Consider the following 25,564-nt stretch of genomic DNA (forward strand, 5'->3'; position numbering starts at 1 on the left):
TGTTTATGCAATTAATCCATTCCTTTCTCAGTGTGCATGATATTTATGAGTTATTTATAGGTTCACAGTGAACCCAACTGGGAGCGAATTAGGTCAGAATTCTAATTCCTTTGTTAAGAGGAATGGCTTATTATCTCATTCCAGTCTGGTACATTGTGTCTGTGTGGGGGCTTGGCTGTGCAAGGTTGGAGAGCTCAATATTTATTTTTTGGAAGGGACTATCTGATCCCATATTTTACTACCAGAACACTTAACCTGAACACAGTTCATTTTGTGTGTGTGTGTGTGTGTGTGTGTGTAACTCTCACCTTGAATTGAATCCCTATTCTGCAGTGCAGGTCAGACGCCTATAAGTTAACTCAATACAGTTTTGTGCTTGGAACTAGTTCACTTCTAATTGGCTCAATACACAGATTTGTTTTTCTCCTTCTTTGTACTTGTTAGCTGCATTTTAGGGGGTTGGTATTGGCTTTGTAGTATTAAGGATGGGGGAGGAATTCAATTGAGTTCATGCTTAAAGGTGAACCTACCCAATTTGCACTTTCTGAAACAATACATGGACCAAAATCTACACTTTTCAGAATTTACAATGCTGTTTTCCACCATATGTAAAGGGAAAGGTATGCATATAATTGCACATATTCATGGAGAAATTCACACAAAAATATGGATGAATTTTCATGAAGACCCTTAAAAAAACATGCAAACTGATGGCAATGTGGAAAACAGAGGGGAAACAGAAATGGACAGATTCACCTATTACTATGTAGCACAGGGTGGGACATTGCTTTATATGATAGTTCTAGTGGGCTGTACAGCATTGTGTTATGGCTTCTCCCAAAGAATTCTGGGAGCTGTGGTTTGTTAAGGATGCTAAGAATTGTTAGTGGGCCCCTATTCCCCTCACAGAGCTACAATTTTCAGAATGGTTTCACAATAAATGCCTCTTCACAGGAAACTCTTGGAATTGTAGCTCTGGTTGGGGAATATGGGTCTCCTAACTACTCTCAGCACCCTTAACTAACTACAATTCCCAGGATTATTAAAAGAAACCCATGAGTGAGTGTCTCACTCTACCTAATAGTATTGCCACTACATAGCTATGACAATCTCCAAACCCCAATGTGGACACCTGCATACTGGCCATGCTCTATGTGCAGGGCTGGAGAAGCTGTGCAACATCAGTGGAGTGGGGGTGAGGACTTTGACTCAATGGGACATCTGTGTATGGTGCATGCATGAAAGGTGCTTTAGACTCTTTTGCTTCCAGGAAATCACAGAAGCTGATATTCTACTGCCGTATGTAGTATTTCCCCCACTGTTTTAATTGGCTCTCTGTGTGTACACATCCAAGCACATGTGTGCGTGAGAGTGCATTAAGAAGTCCACTGCAGGCCACTAGGCCAGTGCTTTTCATGTCATTAATCAGGTCCTCCCTGCAGGCTTTTTGTGCGACTCTGGATACATTCAGATGTGGGGAGTATTACATTAGTTTTCCTGATTATAATGCAAGTGCTTCCGTCCCATATCTGAATGTTCCTCTCAAATGGCAGTCCTTGTTGCATCATGGAATTGTGGCTTTTTGATAGAAATACCACCTTCTCGCAATGAATTTCATTCACACCTGTGGGTGTGGGGCAACACAACAGCAAGTGTCATTGGTCAACATTGCTACTCCCTCACCTTTTTCACACATGCCTGCTTTTGCTCCCCCATGATCCCCACCCCCATAAAGACAGCATCGGGGGGGGGAGTGTGCCACCCTCACAATTCATCACTTTATTCAATTTATTTAACACAGAAAATTGTGGGAGTAATCTGCCATGTGAATGCATGAATGCAGCCTAAGTCTTGATGCAGTTGTGTGGAGTGGTTTTGAAGTCTGTGGCTGCAAAGAGACATGTGACAATTTCTACCTTCTAAAGTATAATCCTGGATACAACTAAAAAAGGGGGCTTTGAGTTCTTTCTGTCTAGAATAGGGCAGAGCTGATAATGATAGCAGATGGAAGTGGCAAAGCTACACCTCTCTACTCTGTTGGTTGCTTTGGATTTGATCTGTGAGCCACTAGATTAGGTCTGTGAGCCACTATTTTTGTCCAAATACTTGTCTTCATATCACATATATAGGAGAAGCAGTCTATTTGAACAATAGCTTCATGAGAACAAGAAGGATATTCCCCAAAGCCCACAGATACAGCAATTCTTTGCTTGCTTGCTTTTAAAGATTGCTGTAGCTGTGAAAGGTGGTCAAGGGTGTGTTGAGGGGGGGGGGATTTGAACGTGCTTTTTGAATAGGAGATGCAATGAGGAACGGTGATTTCTCAGGAATGTTTATTAGCCAAGAGTGAGACCTTTCTGGAGGGAGTGATTGATTGTCGTGCAGCATATAGCATGAACTATATCAAATTCTCAGCAAGTGCAAGACATAAATTCTGGATGCCTGGTGAAAGGGAGCCACTAATGGGCATATATCTGAACCAATCATCTTATACCACTTGCACTAGGAGAACTTCATTGGCTCCCATTGTGCATCTGGGATCAATTCAAGGTGGCAGGTACAGTCTAGGTATGAGTGGGTTAGGGAATTTGGATTTAAAAGAGAACATATACAATCCACACTTTCTGAAGCAGCATGAAAATGGAAACTCATCTTTCCGTTGAAACTCACTATCCTCTGAATTTTTCAGTCTAGTTCTCCAGAAAAGGACAGTGAACAAAAAATGCTTATAACTGAGCATATATTAGAGAGCATAACATACACAAATGCATTATATTAGGAGAAATTATTTTGCAAAAAGTTGCATATTAGGCAAACATACATACCAAAACATGTATACCATGAGAAATTCACATCAAAGTGTTGATGACTTTTCATAAGGATTTTAAAAAATGCATACTGATGTGGAAATGTGGAAATGTGAACTTAAGGAAAATGAGAAACTGAACTGACAGATTCACCCATCCGTAGCCCAATTCCTGAAGTCCTAAATGGCTTGGAACTTGGATATATGGAGGAGGACCTTCTACTATATAAGACATGGGGAACTGTCATCCTATGTGTCCTGAACCCCTGGACTACCTGGCAGCAAGTTGGTATGTCAAATCCAAAGTTCCAAGTCTGAGGGATAATCAGTACAAGCAATGTGCCGCAAAGGTCAGGAAATGCGATCCACGGTCAATCGAAGAAGCCAAGTTTGAAGACCAGCAGTGAGGATACAGTCTAGAATCAAACCCAAAGCACAGTCCCATAGAGTAAAAGTCAGAGCCCATCAACATGGGCAGTTGAGCAGACACAGCTCCTCAGCTCTGCTGCCCTTTTGTAATTTGCATGCTGACTGCAACATCTGGGCTTGATGAGGCTTGTGACCCCCACCTGTGCCAAGCCTACTGCAGCTGAGGAATCACACGCTTCCTCTCAGAGCTAGCGAGCTCCACCTGGCCAGCTAGGAAGCTGGGCTTGGGGCCCTTGCCTGTCTCAACCTCCTAGAGTGCCACTCCCACTGCTCCCTACACCTCAGCAACTGCCTTGTTTGTGGAGACAGGGTCCCGTCTGGCTCCATCGATGGGTCCTGCTGCTCTGGTTCCTGTGCACTGACCTCCATTCCCTCACCAGCCTCCATTACCCTGTGAGTACTTTCTTCCCTATGCCCTGCTTGCCCCAGTCCTGGCTACACCTCTCGCCAGAATCCATCTCCTCCCTGCCATCCTGCCAGTACATGACACAATGAATTGGATGCAGCCCACGAGTTCTCCCCATCTGACCTACACCCTCCCCTTCTCATTCTTTGTCCCCTACCACCACAATTAGGCTTAAGGGGGGGGGGGACCTCCTTTTGAAGACTATCAATCATTGTTGTTTTCCCAAGCCTAGACACAGGGCCCAGAGCCATTAAGCATTGCAATGTGTGTGAGAGAACCCTTTTCACAGCAAAAATGCTGCCTGTGACATTTAGGCTTGAGGTAAAGCTTGAGGCTGTAATATGAAGCACTTTAAAAAGAAACAACAGCTAAATTATCACACAGGGTTAGAGAGATTGCTGTTTGATGTGTGGTCCTGTATTAAGTATATCTTTGTATTATGTAAGTAGATGTTTGTATTAAGTGTGCATGTGCCATTCCATCATTTTTTGTGTAGTTAGGATTTGTTTGTGTGTATCCATGTGTGTGTGTTGTTGTGTGAGTGTCTTGATGTGCCAACTTTTGGAATGCCGCCCTCAAAAGCTTTGAACTGTGGCAATGTAGGCCTCAGATAGATAAACATTTCTCACTCCTGTCCTGTATAAATATACCTGAAATGTAACATCCAGTGCTCCCCCCCCAAAAAAAAAAATGTTTAGGGGTACCCACATTTTGACTTAAGAAAATCACCATTTTATAGTTCAAATCACGAAAAATAAATACAGTGGAAGCTCGGGTTGCGGACATAATCTGTGATGGAGGCACGTCCGCAACCCGCAGCGTTCGTAACCTGCAGCGTTGCGCCTGTGCATGTGCGTAACACAATTTGGCACTTCTGCACATGCGCAAAACATGATTTAGCGCTTCTGCGCATGTGCGAGTAGCGAAACCCGGAAGTAACCCTTTCTGGTACTTCCAGGTTTCCCGGGTTCGTAACCTGAAAACGCGTTAACGCAAAACGTATGTAACCTGAGGTACCACTGTACAGTAAGTGGACAAAAGTATATAGATTCACAAAAAGTTTATTGGTATGCATACCCCCAGGAAAAAAAGCACTGGTAACATCTGTGTGGAGGACTCATCTCTGGGACTCCCCATCTTCAAAGATGGGGTGGGTTGTGACTGGCAATAAGGCATTTTCAGAGTCCTCTTTATGGAATCTGCCCTGCATCAAATTCAGTTGAAACAAAATCCCACAGGATTTTTCCTTGTTGCAGTGGGTGAGCTCCTTGGATTTACTTTGTTTTGTACTAGAATAGAACCCCAAGATCTACCAACCAGAGCCAAGGGTGAAAGACAGGTAATTAGAATTAAAGATCTGGGTGTCTCTTAGCACACACTCATAATTTGTTTTCAGTTTTATAACTAACAATGCTTTCACACCAGAAGTCTACTTCTGATTACTCCACACTTTCTTCATTTCAGCAGTCTGATCTGCCTTGGAAAAGTCATGTTGTTTTTGCTGTTATTAAATAATTGGGCATCATCCAGTGATGCTGATCTACTGCAAATGTTCCAGAGGTACAGTACGACTCCACTCTGCCCATCCCTAGCTTAGGAGCTTGATCCACTGTGTTAGATTGAGCCATACTTGGTGTGGTGACTTCTGAAATCATTACAAGGGACAGAACAGAATGCTCTGGATAGAGGCAGAGTATAGTTGCAACAATTCCCTCCTCCTCCTAAGAGTCTATTTGTGCATCTCCACTACAACCTATCTTTCAATTTATTTTGTGGTTCAGTATGTTCCCCTTAAGTGTAATTATGCTTGAAGGAGAGAGAGGAGGGGAAAGAAAAGACTTATTCTAAGCAAATATTCACTTCATTAGCATCAAATTGTGTTCCCCCTTTTTCCTTCTTTCGTTGCTTCCTCCAGCAAATTTGGCAATTCAATTGCAAAGTGCCCAATGGGGATCTCAGCGTGAACTCTTTCATTTTTCTTTCAAATGCTTATGCTCACAACCATCCTGCCTTTAGCACAGAGCTCAGCCATCCCAAGTGCTAACCTTGCCTGCGGCCTTGTTATGGCGAAAATGCTGATGTCAACATTTCCTTTTTATCTTCCTCCTCCTTTGATGCCCAGTAACAATCTGATTCCTGTTAACTTTCTCTTTCCCTTTACTTATACAGTTCCAGGTGGAGATCACTGATGCCAGTGGCAAAACCATAGAAGGCCCAGTCCCTCTAGATATCATCATTATTGACCAGAATGACAACAGGCCTCTCTTCCGGGAAGGACCTTACATTGGGCATGTCATGGAGGGGTCTCCAACAGGTAAACTAACTGCAGACATACTGCAACTGCTTATAGGTTTTGTTTCTCTGCAAATTTTATGCATGTTTATCCACTTGAACTCAATGTATTCTGGTTGACCATGATTGACAGGGCTCATTTGACACAGGAACTGTGAACCTGTGGCTCTCTGCAGATTGCTAGACCAATGACTCTCCACAGATGTCACAGGACCATTGGCCATGCTCACTGGGGTTGATGGGGGTTAAGAGTACAACAACACCTGGAGGGCCAGATGTCCCCCATCCCTAATTTAAACTGTGTTTCCGTGCACTGCTCTGGTTTGCCAGAAGTAGCTTAGTCATGCTGGCCACATGACCCGGAAGCTGTATGCCGGCTCCCTCAGCCAATAAAACGAGATGAGCGTTGCAACCCCAGAGTTGTCCGCAACTGGACCTAATGGTCAGGGGTTCCTTTACCTTTAAGCACAAGGAACGATGGAAGGGAGTATAACAGATATAATACGAATAAAAGGAAAAGGCAGTATATAGAATGCAATCAGTAACATGCTAAAAAGAGCTGCCAGTGTCTGTTGCCAGTGTCACATGGAAAACATTTTTGTCCCCTGAGTTCACTTATTCTAGAATTTTTTTAAAATATGGTTGGGAATGGTTTCTTGTGCAGGATTTTTTTTTTTTTTTTGGTTAAAGAATCTAGATGCTCCATTTGAAAAGTGTGACTATTTGATTTTAAATTATTTGGTGGATACATTGTGCGTTTGTTGTAAACTGACGTAGTCATAGAAATGTAAAACTAGTTCATTGCCATTTTTGCAACACATCTGGGCTCTCCCACTGAGACTGTGACCACTCCTGAATGAAAAATGACTGCTGTATTATTATTTGGGGACTGGCTTGATGTAAGGTAGTGCGCCAATATCCTAGAGATGCAGGAAATTGTTTTCAAAGATTGCTAATGCACTTCTTGCAAAGCAAGACAAAAGTTTGTACTGTAAGGAGGGACATAAAACAGTGAGATTGTGGTGTTGGCTACAAATGTAGTAGAAGTGGGAGAAATCTGAGGAAGCACAACAAGGCTGCAGTACTTCAGATTGTAAATTGGAGGTGCCTTGTTCAAAAGCTTTCCCAACTAACACACATACATATACGCACATGCACACAGTATTCCTGGAAATTTTGTTAGCATATCAGTCACAAACATAGTGGCCTAACATTTTTATAGTGGCTGGCAATTTTATTTAAAATTATTTTTTGGTAAAGAATGGGCACATAAAAAATGGCACCTGCTCTCCCTAGGAAGGTTTCCTTTAGCAAAAATGTGCCTTTGAATCCAAACTACTATTGTCAGGCATGGGAAACATCTGGCCTGCTGGCCATATTAGGCCCAGCAGAGTTCCTAATTTAGCCTGCAGGCCTGTTTTCTCCAAAACACTCCCATCTGCCCTACACTAGATGTAATGTATGGCTGGGCAGGTAAAGATACAAATGCAGAGTGCACTCCATATTGTTCCTTGGAAATCAGGCCTCAATGACACCAGCATTCAGCACATCAATGCTAACACTGCTGTGACTGACACCTTTGGCCAGTTTAGATAACAAAACTGTCTGTTTTCAAATGTGGTGCACATCTGAACTGAGCCTGAAAATGGACAAATTGGGGCTTGCAGTGAGTCCATTTGAAGGCTTTGTCAGCACCAGTCAGCCTTCAGAGGGGTATCACCTCCATGGCTAGTCGCTGTTGATAGCCTTACCATCCAAAGATTTGTCCAGTTTTCTTTTAAAGCTACCCAAGTTGGTGGCCACCATTGCCTCCTGTGGGAGTGAGTTCCATAGTTCAACTATGTGCTGTATGAAATACTTTCTTTTATTTGTCCTTAATCTTCCAACATTCAACTTCATTCTTTGTCCATTAATTCTAATCTTGTGAGAGAGGGAGGGAAACATTCCTCTACCCACTTTCTCCATGTCACACATGATTCTATAAACTTCTTCCAAGCCACCATTTACTTGCCTTTCCTCTAAGTGAAAAAGTCTCAGCTGCTGTAGGGGAGTTGCTCCATCTTTTTGATCCTTTTGGATCCCCTTCTCTGAACCTTTTCCCAACTCGGCATCACTATATAATTGTGGACGATCAACCATTGCCATTTAAAAATCCCATTCTTCCCACCCACCCTGATTTTTTCTTTCTTTCTATTTTTCATAGCAAGAGGGTTTTATACGAAATAAATTTCTTAGCAGGACAGATGTTCTGGCTCTTTTGTTGTGTTGCAAAATGACTCCGTGTCCCCAGTGATCAAATGTCTGGGTTCCTTAATTAGGGGAGAAACTATAAAAGCTGGAATGATATTAAACTTTATTTTTAAGCAAAGATAAAAATTGCTGAAGCCTGCAATGGAAAGCAAAGCAAATTCCCATTAGTCAATGTGACACCTACATTATTTTTTTAAATGAATACGCTGGTGCAGGAGAAGCCAGTGTGGTACCCTGCAAATGTCAGTGGATGCAAAGGGTGGCAGTAAATGCTAGTCCTACTCAAGAGTAGACCTATTGAAGTTAATGGGCATGATTAACTTAGTTTAATTAATTTCAGTCGGTCTATTCTGAGTGGGATTTATTTTATATACTTTACATGTGTATCCCGTATTTCTGTCAATGAGCCAAAGGTGGCATACACGGTTCTCCCCATCTCTCTTTTATCCTCAAAACAACCTGGGAGATAGGTTAGGCTGAAAAACAGTGACTGATCCAAGGTCACCACAGTGAGCTTTGTGAGTGAGTGGGGAAGTAGTAATGGTCACCAACTTAGGTAGCTTTAAAAGAGGTGGCTTTTGTCTTGACATGGAGACATGGCAGGTAGAATAGACCCCCATCACTCCTTGAATGGATGTACACAGCATCTTCAGTAAAGTTGAAGGCTCTTCTTACATTCTTAGAATTTTTCACTGCTCTAGAAGATGCTCCAGACTGCATCTGTGGTGGTTGGCTATTCAAGACAGCTTCAAATGGAACCAAGCATTCCTAGCTCTCCCCTCAGTGGTTCCTGATGCAAACTGATACAATTTCTTTTGTGTGAATGAGATCTGCATTGTAACCTGACTTCTTTGCGATTGCCACAGGCGTACATTTTCACTAATAGCGCCATTAAAGAAACTCTGAGTTCTGTCCACGAGCAAGGACAAACCCCCAATTTCCTTTCTTCTTTACCGGAGAAACAAAATTATAGATAGCTAACTCTCTAGAAGGACACTTTGTTGTGCCGGAGGACTGTATTCATAATGATCTAGTGAGGATGTTATCATATCACAGGTGAATGCGAGAGGCAATTACTGGCTGCACTTCGCAAGCAGAAGCCATCCACTGTCTACAAATGAGCTTAGCGAGGGGCCAGCTAGCCAGATACTTAACAGGCGTGCTGGCCTTTTGGAAATTTCAAAGCTGACGAAAGCTGCTGTTTTCTCCCTACTTCCCTCACTTAGGATTGCTTAACAGTCATCACTAGGATCCTATTTCATTTGCTTGAGTCAGTTTGCACCAGTGATTCCTCATATGTTTTGACTTCTATCCGCAGCTTGGAGCAAATCCTCCTAAGCCCAAAATGTGGTGTGTGTGTGTTTTTTAAAAAAAAGAGTGGCTGGTTAAAATTGCTTTTGAATCACATTTAGAAAAGAAAAGAAACATTGGCAACTTGTTTTTCCATTAAGCCATAATAACCCATGTATATTGCATTCCAGCTGAGGAACCCCCAAAGCAGAACTGATGGAAAGTGCCTGTAAAGAATTAGCAGGAACAAAGGGGCATTGAGAACAGCACATGGCATGGAATTAAGAACAGTAGCCTTGAGGAACATTTAGTATCATAAAACCATCATTTGCAGAACTGGATGCAGAAACAGAGAAGGGGCTTGTCTAACGCAGGACATGCATTATGGATGACCACATGCTAGGAGGTTGTAAGCTGCTGTCATTCATGGAATATGGTTTCACAGAAGCAGCCTCCTCATCAGTGGTGGCTGGTGTCCATCTGGACTGGTAAGGCAGAAGGAAGAGAGGCCATCAGCAGGTGGAGGTGGAGCCAATAACAGGCAGAACTAGTGCCAGTGACAGGCAGAAGCAACCAATTCTACCGTATTTTTCGCTCCATAGGGCGCACCTGACCATAGGGCGCACCTAGTTTTTAGAGGAGGAAAACATGAAAAAAAATATTCTGAATCAAATGTTGTACTAAACTATTTAAAGCAGCAAAGCGGGTGGCTCCTGTCCGCTTTGCTGCTTTAAAGCGAGCCTCAGAGGAGGGAAGGAAAGGGAACCATGGCTTATCTAAGTCCAGTTAATAATGCTGAGCCTGATTTTATATGCATCTCAAAGCCCTTGACATATATACATTATAATGACAAGCCGAGATAGGCCTCCTGCATAGGAGGAGGGGAGGAGAAGAGAGGGAGCCATCATAGCTCAATGGGGAGAGCATGGAGAAGATCCCAAGTTCAGTCCTTGAAAGCTTCTCCGGGTAGGGCTGAGGGTGTGTCTCCTGAAACCCAGGTGAGCCTCTGCCCATCAGTGAAGACAAAACTGAGCTCAATGGGCTCAGGAGTCCTGACGTGGTACAGGGAAGGTCCCTCTGTTCCTGTTTAAATTAGCCCTTTCTTCAGAACCATGGGGACTACAATCTTAGTTTGTTTTTAAAGGGAACAGCTGTAACCTCAGTGGCTTTGCATGCAGAACACCACACGTTCAATCCCCGGCTTCTCCAGGCCTGAAACTCTGGCAAACTGCTACCAGTCAGTGTTGACATTACTAAGCTAGATGGAGTAGTGGATCCAACTCCTTATAAGGCAGCTTCCTAGGTTCCCATTTATGCTTCAGATCTGGGCGTGAGGCCTGCTGTCACTTTTAGTGTCAAGAGGGTGGTTCTTTGCACATCTGGAAGACGACTGTGTCACCTCCCATCACCCTCTTGAAGGTGCTTTTACAGCTCAGGGGAAAGGGCAGGCAGACACAACATCTGTAAACTGTAGCATCCTGAATTAAGGGAGGGAGGGGAAAGAGCTGATCTTCAGCTTGAAACCAGGACTTGCTCTTTAACCATGCTGCTCCTCCAGCTGCCAATGCCATCCATGTAACCTGTGTGAATATCAAGTGTGGGTTGTGTCCAGGAACCTGGGAGGATTTCTTTCACATGAGTGCATGTTTTTGTCTTTAAATAAACAGCCCATGCAAGTTTCCAGTTCTTATGGCCATGCCTGGCTGTCTCAGTGGAAATCTGAGGAGGCTGAGGTGGACTTTCCAGTGGTCAAAGTCTTCCTGTCCGGCATCTATTTCCTGCCCTCTTTCCCCACTGAACTCCTGCACCCTGCTTCAAAGCAAGCTACGGAGGGGATTCCCTCTGCTTTGAAGCAGGAAAGCGGAAGAGGAGCTGCTTACACGAGTGTAAGCTGCTCCCTTCCCACTTTGCTGCTTCAATGCAGCCTCGAGAAGCGAGGAGGATCCATGGTTCCCCTTCCTTCCCTCCTTCGTGGTTGCTCTGAAGCAGGAAAGTGGGAGAGGAGCTGCTTACACGAGTGTAAGCTGCTCCCCTCCCACTTTCCTGCTTCAAAGGGAGCCCGGGAGGAGGGAATCCGCTGCAGCCTTGAGCAGCGAGGAGGATCTATGGGTCCCCTCCTTCCCTCCTCCGTGGTTGCTTTGAAGCAGCAAAGTGGGAGAGGAGCTGCTTACATGAGTGTAAGCTGCTCCCATCCCACTTTGCTGCTTCAATGCAGCCTCGAGCAGCGAGGAGGATCCATGGGTCCCCTTCCTTCCCTCCTCCGTGGTTGCTTTGAAGCAGGAAAGTGGGAGAGGAGCTGCTTACACGAGTGTAAGTTGCTCCCCTCCCACTTTCCTGCTTCAAAGCGAGCCACGGAGGAGGGAGGAACCAACGGAATCCCCTTCCCTCACTCCTCCCTGGCTCAGCTCAGCAGCCGCGGCTCTTGCTGGCTTTACAATGAGCCGGAAGGAGGGACAGACGGCAGTCCCTCCTCCCGCCTCCCTGTAAACCCAGCCAGAGCCGCAGACACACTCTACGCAGCTCTTGCTTTACAGGGAGAGCTGCGCAGAGCTTGTCGGCAGCAGCGGCTCTTGCTGGCTTCGCTCCATAAGACGCACAGACATTTCACCTTACTTTTTAAGGGGGGGGGAAGTGCGTCCAATGGAGTGAAAAATACGGTAGTTTTGTCCCCATTTTCCTTCCTGCTGAGTTCTACAAAGGGCAACACTGAGGCCAAGGAGGAGGAGCAATCTGAAGGCAGTGCTGCCACCCTGGACTGGATGCACGTAAGAAGGCAGGCAGTGGGGGGCTGGCGGAGGGCAGACTGGGCACTGCCCATTGGCCCTAATGGACCACCTTGCACTGTACCTCTAGTCACATGCAGCATAGAAGGCTGCCCTCTTTCAGTTAATCTGATACTAGCAGCAGCGGCAGCAGCAGCAAAATCAAGGTTAGTGTGGAGATGCATAGAAATGAGATCTTCATCAGCAGGGTGCAGGAATCAAAAGACATTAGGCAAAGTCATCAATACCAAAGTTCACCTGGGGAAATGGGCAAAGCTAGAGTTAATTCTTCCCCCATTGTCCATTCTGCAGCAATTATTGTTTGATGCTTATGTCTCCTGGGTTATAATGAGAGTTGGTCTGCTGTTGTGTTGTTTGTGTGTGTGTGTTTGCATGCCCAATTCAGTTTTGCTTGTGATCGTGTCTGGTGCGTAGGCAGGGGAAAAATAGGGCCACTTAAGCTTTCAAATGACTAAAATTGCATTCAATTTGCTGAGCACGGCAGGATCTCTTCTTGGCTATGACCTGTGATTCTAACAACCTCAGGGAAACTACGGGGGTTCTCTTAAGAGCTTTCTGTAGTCAGCAGATAGAATAGACATGTTTCCCCCCCCCCCTTCCCTTTCATATACAAAGCACTTCTAGCAGAAGAACCCATTCACAGACAATTTTGTTTCCTTACTGCTAAGTACATCCATAAGTGTGTCCTTGAATAAAATCCAAGGTGTTCCAATTATTAATCCACTACAGCCAATACTGATCTTCTCCCACCTCCTCGGCCTTTGCATGCTTACTATACATGCACAGACAATTGACTTCTATACCTGGTTTTGTGTTTTAGGGCAGAACATGAATCTAAATCAGGAGCCAGCATGGTGTAGTGGTTAGAGTGCTGCTTTGGGCAGCAGCTACTGAGGGTATGGTGCCATTGTGAGCTGTCTGGAGGACAAGAGTTGAGTATACCATGTGACTTCCCCTGAGCACCTTAAACTAGTTAGCTACCCCCAGGTGCTTTGATGCTGTCCAATTACTGATGCTGAAGTAAGATTCACATGTTGGGCTAGTTGATATCTGTATGTGGAATGGGGTTTGTGTTTACCGCATGCATCATAATGTATTGACCTGGAACACAGGAAGCTGCCTTACTCTGATTCAAATCATTGGCCCATCTAGCGCAGTATAATCAATACTGATTCTCCTCAAAGTTTCAGGCAGGGGACACTCCCAACCCCACTTGGAGGTGCTGGCAGTTGAACCTTGGCCCATCTGCATGCAAAACAGATGCTTCACACTTGGCCCTGGCACTGCCTGACCTACTTCTGCAAATACCTTCATGCTAAATGTTACATGTTCAATACTCAAAGCAATAGTATTATTTATAGCATTCTGCCTACAGAGTTTTGTGAAAATAAGCAACACCCTGATTGATCAGTGGAGAAAACCTTGTAATGATAGTTACAAGTAAATTACAGACATGCAATTAGACTATTGCTAGCTCTAATGATCTTAAATTAAAACTGTGAATAAAAACATTCAGGGCAACATCAAAAGCAATTTTGTGTGTGTGTGTGTGTGTGTGTGTGTTACATACTTCACAGTGAGAAACAAATCAGTATAAACTCCTTTTGATGTTGCTTGCTTTTAAAGACCGGAGGGGGTGAACTTGCTGTGCAGTTTGGGTATGAACTCAAGAATTACGTTTGATACTAAAGGTCCAAAGGGAAACCCCCAAAGTAAATCTTGTCTGGTTCTTGACTTGCCACTAGATTCAACTTGTTCATGTAGTTCAGAGGTGGCCAACACGGTGCTTTCACAATCTTGTGGATACAGTTTCCATCATCTCTGACCTTTGCTCAGATTAGTTGGGGCTGGTGAGAATTGAAATCCAGTAGCATTTGGAGGGCACCATGATGGTTATTCTTGATATAGAATCACACAATTATAGAATTATAAGGTACCCCAAGGATCACCCACTCCAATTTCCTGCACTGCAGGAATCCCAACTAAAGTATCTATGATAAGACATCCAACCTGTGCTTAAACATCTCCAATGAAGGAGAATTCACCACCTTCTGAGGGCATCTGTTCCACTGTTGAATAGCTCTTACCATCAGAAAGTTCTTCCTAATGTTTAGTGGGAATCTTCTTTTTTTGTAACTTGGTTACAAAGCTGTTGGTACAGGTCCTACCCAATGGAGCAGGGGAAAAAAAAAAAAAACAAGCTTCCTCCATCTTCCATGTCACATGGCATTTCTCCTACTTTTCCATACAGAGGATTTACCATGTGCTTGTTCTTCCTCTTGCTTCAAACATAGCCAAATAAACATTTTTGATTATTTTTAACCTCACTTTCAAGCCTCATTCTGAGCTTTGGCCTGCCTGACCTTTCCCCCACAACTGTTGACTGCACATGTATACTCTCCCTTCATGTTTTCCCATTTTTATACATCCCTTCTTAAATCTCAACTCATCTGTAAGCTCCTTATGCAGCTACACTGGTTTATTTAGATGCCTCTCACTTTTCATTCATTTGTAGCTTTCATTTGTCCAGCTTTGTTTGTATGTTAGGAATATTTCTTTTGAGATGTTGGTTCATCCAGCTGTGATTGGCACAAGGTCTCCTAGTCTTAGTGAGAGCTCACTCTCAGTACTGCTTTCTTAGATCCTTAGATATCAGGAACTGTACCCAGGACCTTCTGTGTGAAAAGCATGTACTCTTACACTGAAGTATGTCATCCCTTATTTTAATCTGTTTTATACAGCATCAGAGCATTGATCCATCTGACTAGCAGCAAATCATCCATGCCTTGGTTTTCTATCTCCATTGTCCTTTTAATTGGACATTGCAGTGATTGAATTCAGAATTCTGTGTCCAGGGCAGCTGTCAACCAGCTCCATCTGCTACGAAGGCTGAGATCCTATCTGCCCATGGACTGTCTCGCCAGAGTGGTGCATGCTCTAGTTATCTCCCGCTTGGGCTACTGCAATGTGCTCTACGTGGGGCTACCTTTGAAGGTGACCCGGAAACTGCAACTAATCCAGAATGCAGTAGCTAGACTGGTGACTGGGAGTGGCCGCCAGGACCATATAACACCGGTCTTGAAGGACCTACATTGGCTCCCAGTATGTTTCCGAGCACAATTCAAAGTGTTGGTGCTGACCTTTAAAGCCCTAAACGGCCTCGGTCCAGTATGCCTGAAGGAGCGTCTCCACCCCCATCATTCAGCCTGGACACTGAGGTCCAACTCCAAGGGCCTTCTGGTGGTTCCCTCACTGCAATAAGTGAGGTTATAGGGAACCAGGCAGAGGACCTTCTCGGTAGTGGTGCCCGCCCTGTGGAACGCCCTCCCTTCAGATGTCAAGGGAATAAGCAACTATCTGACTTCTAGAAGACATCTGAAGGCAGCCCTATTTAGGGAAGTTTTTAATGTTTGATGTTTTATTCTGTTTTAATATTCTGTTGGGAGCCACCCAGAGTGGCTGGGGAAACCCAGCAAGGTTGGCGGGGTATAAATATATTATTATTATTATTATTATTATTATTATTATTATTATTATTAAGCCCTGCATTCATTTTTTACTGTACTTCCAACATATCTGTAACTCAGGACAATACTTGTGGCAATAGAGTGGAATGTACCACTTCAGGATAAGGTGGTCCTTAAAAAGGGGGGGCTTTTAATGTCCTGCTGCTGTTGGAGGAAGTATGCTTCTGAGTACCAGTTGGTGGGGATCACAAGTGGTGAAAGGGCTATTGTGCTCAGGTCCTGTTTGGGGGCTTATCAGAGGCATCTGGTTGTCTGCTGTGAGGACTGGACGGACCTTTGGGCTGATCCAGCAGGACTCTTATTATGTTCTTGTATTCTTTGTGCATTTGTGATATTATCTAGCAAGCCAACAAACCTCTCTGCATGGAAAACAACACCCACCCACACCAAGGAGAGAGGTTCTTTCCTAGCTGTGTCTTTGCATAGGGTCATTTTCAGGGGGTAATCTTTTGGGTGGGAGATGGAATGACAGGTGGTAGCCATCAATACTTAGAAGGACCACTGCAGCACTAAAACTGATGGCAGAAATAGGGGGCGAGAATAGAGCTAGTAGTGGTACTACTACTATGTTTTATCCCAACTTCTGATGAGCTCAGTGTGACATGTATGGTTCTCCCTCCTCTCCATTTTACCCTCACAACAACGAATGTGAGGTAGGTTAGGCTGAGAGGTGGTGAATGGCCTCAAGGGCACCCAGTTAGCTTCATGGCTGAGGAGGGATTTGAACTCTGGTCTCCAAAGCCCTAGACCGACACTCTAACCACTATGCAACACTGATTCTACGCACACAGAGTACACACAAACATACTGGCACCTCAAAAATTCTAAATAAAACTTTAACCTTACCTTTAATCAAAATTGCAGTTGTGAGTCCTGAACAGAAAAGATAACAGTATCTCAACCATTTTTCATCACTGCTGCTTCTGCATTAAAATGCTGCTTTTGCAACCTATTTCCCAGGCCCGGAACAATCAAAGCAACCATGTTTGGGGATCTATTTATATTAGACTGTTGGTTTGTTAATTAGGGAGGGAAAAAAGCATGTTCCTTAATTAAAGAACAAATGAATTTTTTAAGGAAGCATTGAGGATCCCCTCTGGGTACTAAAGATTGTGGGCTTCAACAAGCTAGCATAATTCTGCAATGCTTTGCCGGGAGAAACTCATTTGTGCCGCGGCATGCTGAAAGAGGCTTTATTGTCTCTCTTTAAGCATCTATTTGTGTGGCCTCTGAGGGACCAAAGGGAGGGGTATGTGCTTAGAAATAACAGGGGAAGGGTCAAGGAGATAAAATCAATTCATCTAAGCAGCTAATTGGTAGATAGTGCCACATGCCTTTGAGTCAAGGTGATGAACTGCAATGTGAACAGATACTCTATATGTGCTACACTTGCATGCAATGCTAGGTGCTTGCCCCACACGTAACTCAGAGTTTGTTGTCTTGGGGAAGTCATGCTTGTTTTCCAGCTGGTGTATTAATGTATTAATTCTGTCAGAAGTGCAACAGCAGGGATCTTTGTTTCTAACTGAAGGGCTAATTCTGTTATCAGTAAGTCAGCTAACCAAGAGGTAGGAGGTGTTGCTTAGCAATCAGGCAGAATGGGCATGATGTTTGCTGAGGTAGTACATGCCCTGATTGCCTGCAGTTCTGAGGGAGTTTTCCCTCTGTATGTTTGTTTGAATGTCTCACTGCTGTGTAAAAGGTCTGGTGTGAGAAAGGCCTGTTCCTTTCTCCTTAAGTTGTACACTGTTTTCATTCAGTTTCCACAGTAAAGTGTTATCAGGATTTATTTTCTGTCTGAACTCTGCCTGTGTTATATAAGTGGCTTCATGTGGAGCTTTAAATGGAAAGTTCAAGGAAGCTGAGAAGTCTGCAGGCCTGGTTCTAAGAAGCAGAACAAAACTGTTCAGTTTAATTAGAATTTTGGATTGTCATGTGCTATAGGTTCCCATGTTCTGCTGTTGCATTTTTTGTACTGCTGTTTATTACTACTCTTTCTTGTGGTATTTCAAATGCTTTATGATTTATAATATTTTAAACTGAGATGCAGTGAAGACTCTCTGACTAGAAAAGCCTCATATATACAGTATTAGGCCTGTGCACTAAATTTGAACCTCAAGCCAAATTGGGCCTATTTGGAGAGACTTGGGCACTGTATGAGTCTGGTTCAGAGAACCACAGATAGTTATGGGTTGGGCTGGATGGCCCAGGGTCTCCTGCCTGCCTGCATAATACTTACCACTTCCAGATTATCTCTTTCATGCAACAGTGTATGTATGGGGGCAATATTGCAAAGTGTGAATGATGCAAGTGGCTTTTCCCTACATGCTGAGCAGAGGGGTTGATTAGGCATACAGAGAGGCAAATCCAGTTTCAGTAGGTAGCTGGAAATGAGATGCAAGTTTTTCTTTCCCCTGCCCCTCTCCCGGCTATATGTTTAATCAGGGTATTTAAATGATAATTAAATATTAGCACATGGGTCAATTCATATAAACGTTTGAATTTTAGTTAGGATCCTTTGCGCAAGTGCTCTTCCCAGTGTGGTGTAGTGGTAGACTTGTAATCTGGTGAACCAAGTTCGCGTCTCCACTCCTCCACATGCAGCTGCTGGGTGACCTTGGGCTAGTCATACTTTTCTGAAGTCTCTCAGCCCCACTCACCTCGCAGAGTGTTTGTTGTGGGGGAGGAAGGGAAAGGAGAATCTTAGCCACTTGGAGACTCCTTCGGGTAGTGATAAAGCGGGATATCAAATCCAAACTACTACTACTACTACTACTACTCTTCTTCTTCTTCTTCTTCTTCTTCTTCTTCTTCTTCTTCTTCTTCTTCTTTCTCCTCCTCCTCCCCTAATGTTCCACTCCATCTAAAATTGCATGGCATCTTGGTACATAGGAGGGGTATTATGGTCCGTATTCACATAGAATTACTGATGGCAGGAGCCGAGTAGTAGGGTGCCTAGTCCCATTCCTGTTTTTAGATGTGAATCATCCATTCTAGACACCGGCCTTGTTTCTTCTCTGACAGCCTCCATAGGTAGTTCAGGGGCTGGTACCTTAAACTGGTGGCGCTGTTTTGCCTTGGGCCCAATGCTTATTTAATTTTTGAGCCCTTCAACATTCATGTAGGAGGTCATAAATTTCTCTCTCTCTCTCTCTCTCTCACACACACACACACACACACACACACACACCTTGTAATCATGGACCATATATTTTAGGTGTCAGGTTTAGAGACTGATGATCTCAGCTGCATTATTTCAAGTCCTGGCTTTCCTGCCTTCTTCCCACACAAGCGGACGTAAATCCCACTGCCCCAGCTACAAGGGTCTTATAACAATGGAGAGTCATTTCAGATGACAGCAATACATCTGATGCCGCCTGATGCTGAATGTTCAGCAGAGGGCGGCGTATAAATTATTGAGGCAGGTGACAGAAGTCTGCTATCTGAACAGCTGCCAGTATCAATCAATAGAGAGATTTGCTCCACCTTTGTCACCCCGAAAAAAGGGAAGAAAGGAAAATCTGGCTACCATGCAGATTTCCTGCTCTTCTTTTATTTTTATTTTACAGAGTACTGCAGTTTAAAGTGATTTCTACCCTGTTTGAAAGAAAACCCCTGGTTTGGAATTACAGTCAACGACCATTACCTGTGTGGGTTTCATTCCTGGGCCCTGCATGCATTGACAGAGCATGTATAAGTGCACCTCATCCCATTATGCTCCGCTTACATTCCACCCTTTTCGTGATGTGTTTAGTGACATTTTCAGGTCACTTCCAGATTTGGTGCCATGCGCATGTGCATGATTGCATTTCATTCAGACGCTTGTTAATCAGTCGTTGCCTGTACTTTATATTGTGAATCCTTTGTACTTGCTAGGAGTATGGTGGTGGTCTTGGGTGCTTGAGGAAGTTGATCTTTGATAGTTCAAAGAAGGATGTTGCTTTAGCAAAGGGTTTGGTATCTGGAATCTTCATTGCATTATCCTTGAGATCCCGTGTCCGAGTCTGTGCACTAGTGCACTTCCTACTGCAACAGCACATAAGGTCATTCTGTTGGTCTCCAAAAGGATGTAAATTTGACTCAGCTCCAAGTACTGCTGTCTAAGCCATTTGGAGATCTAACTGTCAGACAGCTAGAGTGCAGGACAAAAATGTGAGCACATAGAAGATTTCTTCCTAAAATAATAATACAAGGGCATTTATTTTCATAAAAGTCTGCATTAAAAGGAATGCTTGTTCAACAGAATTTTGAAACCTAATATTGCAAAATTCACAGTATTTTTTTTTATAAAAATGACCTCCAGCAACTCTTCTGCAGCTTCTGGGAGATGTTTGGCATGATAGATGATAGATTACTTCTTGATGTAGCAAATCAATACATCTTTATTTGAGAGAAAAGTTTAAAAATGTAATCAAGAAGCTTTGGCAAATTGGATTTAATGTTTTCTCCGCTCTGTAAATATCAGCCTCTCTCCCTGCGGTTAAGCATTATCTGGCCTTCAAAAATCTAAATTGGTGAACCCACAAAAACACTCCTCACTGGTGTGTCTGACAGAGCATTATCCCCATGTATACCTTGGTAGATAATACATAATGTATGTCCAATGAAAGGGCAAACAGCAGACCCTATGGACAATCTGCTGGATCCATTTAATTAGCTCATTTGTTATAATAGCTTGGTCTTTATAAAGATAGGGCTTCCTGCTTGAAACTCTCATAAATAACAAAAACGCCTTGAAAAATGGCCCTGGAAGAAACATCACAATGTGACTCTCCCAATTCGAGGCAACGTTTGCATTCTAGACTCCCTTGGGTTTAGGTGGACGACCACAGTTTTGATTTTAAGTTGAGATACCGCAAAACCCCAGAGGGGTTAGACCTCTGTTTGGGCGAATGGTTCTTCAGATACTTCCTCATTATCAATAACACAATGTAACATCGCAAACATGTTAAATAAGATTTGCTGCATCAGACAAATCGAACATCTTAGTTCAGGATCTTGTTTCCCATGGTGACCACCCAAATGCCTCCTGGGAGAACACAAGCCTGACTTAAAGACAGTCTTCCACATGGCTGTTCCTTCACTTATAGTCTGGAGGCTTCATGTAGTCCTCCTTAGTAGCCATTGATAGATTTCTAATCCATAAAATTGCTTATTCCCTGTTTAAAGCCACCTCCACTGAAAGGGCTGGGAACCATGATTGAAAAATATATTCCTTACCATCCTTCTTCCTTCACCACACATTCTTGCTTTTTGCACTGGCAGCTGCTGGCAGTTGTAGGTGCCTGTGCTGAAATGTACAGAACAAAGCCATTTACAGCTACCAGTGGTGGCTGGTTCTCATTGGAACTGGTAAGGCAGAAGGTAGGGAGGGCAACAGCACATGAAGGCTCAGCCAATGACAGGCAGAGCCAGGTTATTCAAGTTTTGTCGCTATCTTCCTCTTCCCTGCTCATTTCTACAAGGGACAACCTTGAGACTTAAGGAGAAGGAGGAAGAGGCAGATAAGAAGGCAGACAGGAGATGGCTGGCTGAGGGAAAGCTGAAGTTGGTGGGACAGTGCACCATTCACTCTCATGGGCCATTCATCCTAACAGACCAGCATCCACTGAGGACAAAAAAGCTAAAACCTTAATCTGGAATCACCCATCCACCCCCACCAATCTCCAAGCGGTGAAGGGGCTTCAACAAAGGCCCTTCTAGCATGTATCTTAGGTTTGGTTTCCTTGGAATGAAAGTCACTGGAGACTTACAACATTTCTGTGACATAGGTTTTATACATACATCCAGGCTTGGCAGAAGATTAACACTCTCAACAGACCTTTCTTCCCCATTGGCTTTCTAAAGTGGCTCCAAAGCAAAAGCTTTGGATTGTTCACAGAGAGCAAATCAGACCTCAGTGTCTCCTTCATCCCATGTTGCAGGACTGCAACCTGAACTGAAGGCTAGCTTGCCATCTCCCCTGACCAGGAAAATGGATGTATCAAATCAACTCCTGTCTTTCTTGCCTATTCACTAATATGGCAGCTTTTCTGGGTCCTCAGGGACCTGTCTGGATGTGCCTGGGCCAAGCTCTTTCTATATATCTTGCTAATGCTGGGTCCTTTTATGGTTAGGGTTATTGAGCTGGGGTGGATGGGAATTGCACCCAGAAGAAACACCCTTCCTTCTTGGGGTTTTCCACATATTGTAGAATGTGAATGATCACCTTGATCAGTTGCAGACAACATGGTGCCCTCCAGATACTGGTGAAGTCCAACTCCCATCAGCCCCAGCCTGCATGGCCAGAGGCCAGGGATGACAGGAACTGGAGGAGTCTAGCAATACATGAAGGGCACCATGTTGCTTATCCCTGGTCCAGATTATTGGAATGTGATCAAGGATCCTGATTTCTCCCATTCTGTGTACCTCACATCAGCAAGGATTGCCTCTTGGACAGTCAGTAGCTTGAGCTGTAAGCATGTCTGGCTGCAACTGTACCAGCCGTGCCTGCAGATGAGCTCATTTCACGGTCTTTGCTCTCTGGCTTTGGCCCAGAGCATTTTCTGCCTGCAATTGGACTTCCTTAATTTGTCTTTTCCACACCCTGTAAAATAGCATGAAGATCACGGCAATGTTTCACATTGTTCTAATTGCATTTTAATTGTCCTGCGTCCACCCTGTTTTTACAGGGGGAGGGTGGATTTACAAATGAAATGATTGCTGCGTTGTGTTACTCCAACGATCACACCACTCTAGCTGGAATGCACACTTTTCCTCTGGCCCTCCAGTCTTATGTAAACAACAAATCCAGTACAATATCAGAAGTCCACCAAAACACTCCCATTTAATTGTCCCTGGGTCCAAATCTATCAGTGCTTTGCCTTTTTAATCTGGTGGTTTACAGACAGCATCCTAGCTGTTGAGCACAGAATGTGGCATTTATGAGATAACCTGCTGTTGCGATAACTGCACACTCTCAGATATAACTCCAAACCATGATTTGATTCGGTGTCCCAGGAACTTGGTTTCAAGGACACCACTCACACTTTCTCACCAAAGAAAAGAGAAGGTAACTTCAAAAAAGAGGACCTGGATTTGCATAAAAATTGCAGCTAACCTGAAGAAGTACCTCTTGTCCACCCAACCTGCCTGGTTGCTAAGACTGTTGGATGAGGCTAGTTTTCGTTTCTCTCCCTTTCTGATTTTCTCCTGTCTTAAATTCAGTTCTCCACATTCTCATATTAGTTTGTGAAGTCTTTTTCTTTAAAACCACTCATAAAAATTCACCAGCATTTTAGTACTAATTTCTCCACATTTTTGTATGCAATTCTGCTCAATATGCACATTTCTTCAAGCAGTTCCCCACATTTTTGTATGTTATTGTCACCAATGTATGTACTTAATGCACAATTTGCCCCCAGTTTATGTACCTTTTTGCACGTTACTCAGTTGAAGAACTGCATTGCAAAATTCGGAGTACTGCATATTTTAGCTGTGTTTTGGTTAGCAAATTGCTATAGAAAAAACAATTTCACCTTTAAATGGGAGCTGAATCAAAATTGTCCTAGCTGATGCCTTCCTGTTCATGCTCTAACCTGCAGAATGCTCAGCAACAACCAGAAAGGGGCCTTTTTTTTCAAAAGCAGCACCTTCTCCATGAGAACTGAACTGAGGCAAGCACCTCCATTAACCCAATCTCTGCAGTTTCTGAAAATGTATTTGTTTTTGTACACCTTTGTTGACCATTCATACCATCTGTTTTCTTCTCGCTGTCTGCCACAGCCACCATCACAGCCGCTGTTTTATTCTGAAATTTGTAATGTTTTCCTGATGTTTTTCTGAACCGCCTTGTTATGATATACAAAAGGTGGCATAGTAAGCAAAATAAGCAAGTAAGAGAAATACAGAGATGCACATTTAGAAGTTGCTTAATAGTTACAATATTCTTAGTAGTAATTAAGGTATGTCAGGCATCTTCGCTGTTCAGCTTTTGGTGAATGTTGAACCTTCCTTATGCTGGCCTTTCTGTTCCTATTCCCTATTCCTTTGTTTTTAATTCTGAATTTTAGATTGTTGCAACCCACCTTGGGACCTGCTGCTGAACCATGGGTAATACATTTAGTAGTAGTAATTGTAATAATAAAAAATTCAGTCAATCTTCCAGGGGCACCATGTCAGTGGTGGCTGTGCCCCCGTCCACACATATGCAATGTAGCTCCTTAACTAATCTGTACATATCAGCTGGTGAAGGGAATTATTTCTTCATCTTCACTCATCAAGTGACAGAAGGAATAGTGATTTGCAGCTCCAGCAATCAGTCTACTTCATGCCCAGTCCCTTTTGCCATTATCACTAAAATCAGTAGGGTGCTTGGGAGGGCATAAAACTCTGGGAGTTTGTGGGAAGAGAAAATCAGACTCCTGAACTAGGGGCTAGCCACTCCTGCTGTGGATGCTACAGATTAAGATAATAATGCTGATCTTGGTTGCGCCCCCTTGCTCTGCAGCTCTGACAGCTACTTTACTGCTCAGTCCTTTCTTATTTATGATGGTTCTTATTCCCGTTGCTCTTAGTACATATTTGTGCCTCTCTCTCTCTCTCTCTCTCTCTCTCTCTGGGTTTCCCCCCCTCCAGCTATGATGTGGCTTGTATTGGATGTGTGTTGGTTTAAGGTCTTCAGGATTAACAAGCGTGGCTGTTGTTTTCCTACAGTGACACTTTTTATTGAATGCCTTTTGATTTTAATAAGTTCCTGTTTAATTAATTGTATTGTTCGTTTTATTATTGCATGCCAATGGTAGGGGCCTTCAGGCAGAGAGGTGGTGTGCATATTATAAATAACTAACTGCTATTATTAATAAATAAGTGTGCTGTTGAATTGAATCTGGGCTGTGGCTTATGAGGTTCATGCACTAGAGCATAAGTCTACTTATTCTCTCCTTAGAATAGCAGCATGCAATCCCTGGAGCTGAATCTAGTTCTCACATAGCCCTCTTTGCAAATGTTCCAAGAAGCGAAGAAGTCATGAAGGTTGCCAGCGATGAGGGCAGCTTTGTGTAGAGAGGGGGAATCATTCCCTGCTACCTTTGCAGGGCCATTTGCCCCCTGAGATAGTGGTGAGGAGGAATTGGTGACCTTTGTTGGGATGGCACACTTTTAAGTGAAGGGCTTGCATTCTGATGGCCAAAGGTTTTCCTTTTTATTCTTCCTTTAAACACACACACACACACACAAAGAACAAAGCTAAGCTACCACTCCAAGAGGCAGGTCATTCCTTTGCCAAAGTGGGCCAGAGTGTCCCATGGGAATAATGCTGATGCAGTGTCATTTCCAGGGGCATTTGCAGGGTGTGTGTGGCCCCAAAGTGCTGTGACATCCCCACCTATTAAAATAAGATTAGTACAACCTTCAGAGAGGGTTTAGAATTGTTGGAAGGCTCGATGCAACTCATATTGCAGAAGAGGAGTTTGCAAGGGATTCAGACAGACAGAGTGAGGGACAACCACTTGCCCAGACTATCCTCATATCTTTATCCTCTCAGCTTCCATCTCTATTTCCTTGTTGTTCAGAGTGATACCTCTTAAGTTGCATCTTGTTTAGAACTTCCTCCTCCTCCTCCTCCTCCTCACACTTCTCTCTTGGATCTCAAAATGGAAGTTATCTTTAACCATCCTCTGAGAGAACTAGTTAGATTACAAGTGGGCATTTTTCTATTAGGTATTTTCTGCAGTCAGTAAACAAGTTTATTACTTTCTTACCTACAAGCATCTCTCTCTGTGTGAATGAAACAGGTAAACTC

The 25,564-nt window shown here is 43.7% G+C and overlaps 1 protein-coding gene across 2 annotated transcripts in view; it reads left to right on the forward strand.

Annotated features, from left to right (window-relative positions):
* CDH13 (cadherin 13) overlaps positions 1 to 25,564 on the forward strand; it is a 680,788-nt gene that overhangs the window by 415,630 nt on the left and 239,594 nt on the right. For both annotated transcript variants that reach the window (XM_081016580.1, XM_081016581.1), the window contains exon 6: positions 5,811 to 5,955. In XM_081016580.1, coding sequence (XP_080872706.1) covers positions 5,811 to 5,955 — 145 coding nt within the window. The remainder of the gene's footprint in view (positions 1 to 5,810; positions 5,956 to 25,564) is intronic.

This window comes from Podarcis pityusensis (genome assembly GCF_964106645.2).
Source record: "Podarcis pityusensis genome assembly, chromosome: 8".
NCBI classification, from domain to species: Eukaryota; Metazoa; Chordata; class Lepidosauria; order Squamata; family Lacertidae; genus Podarcis; species Podarcis pityusensis.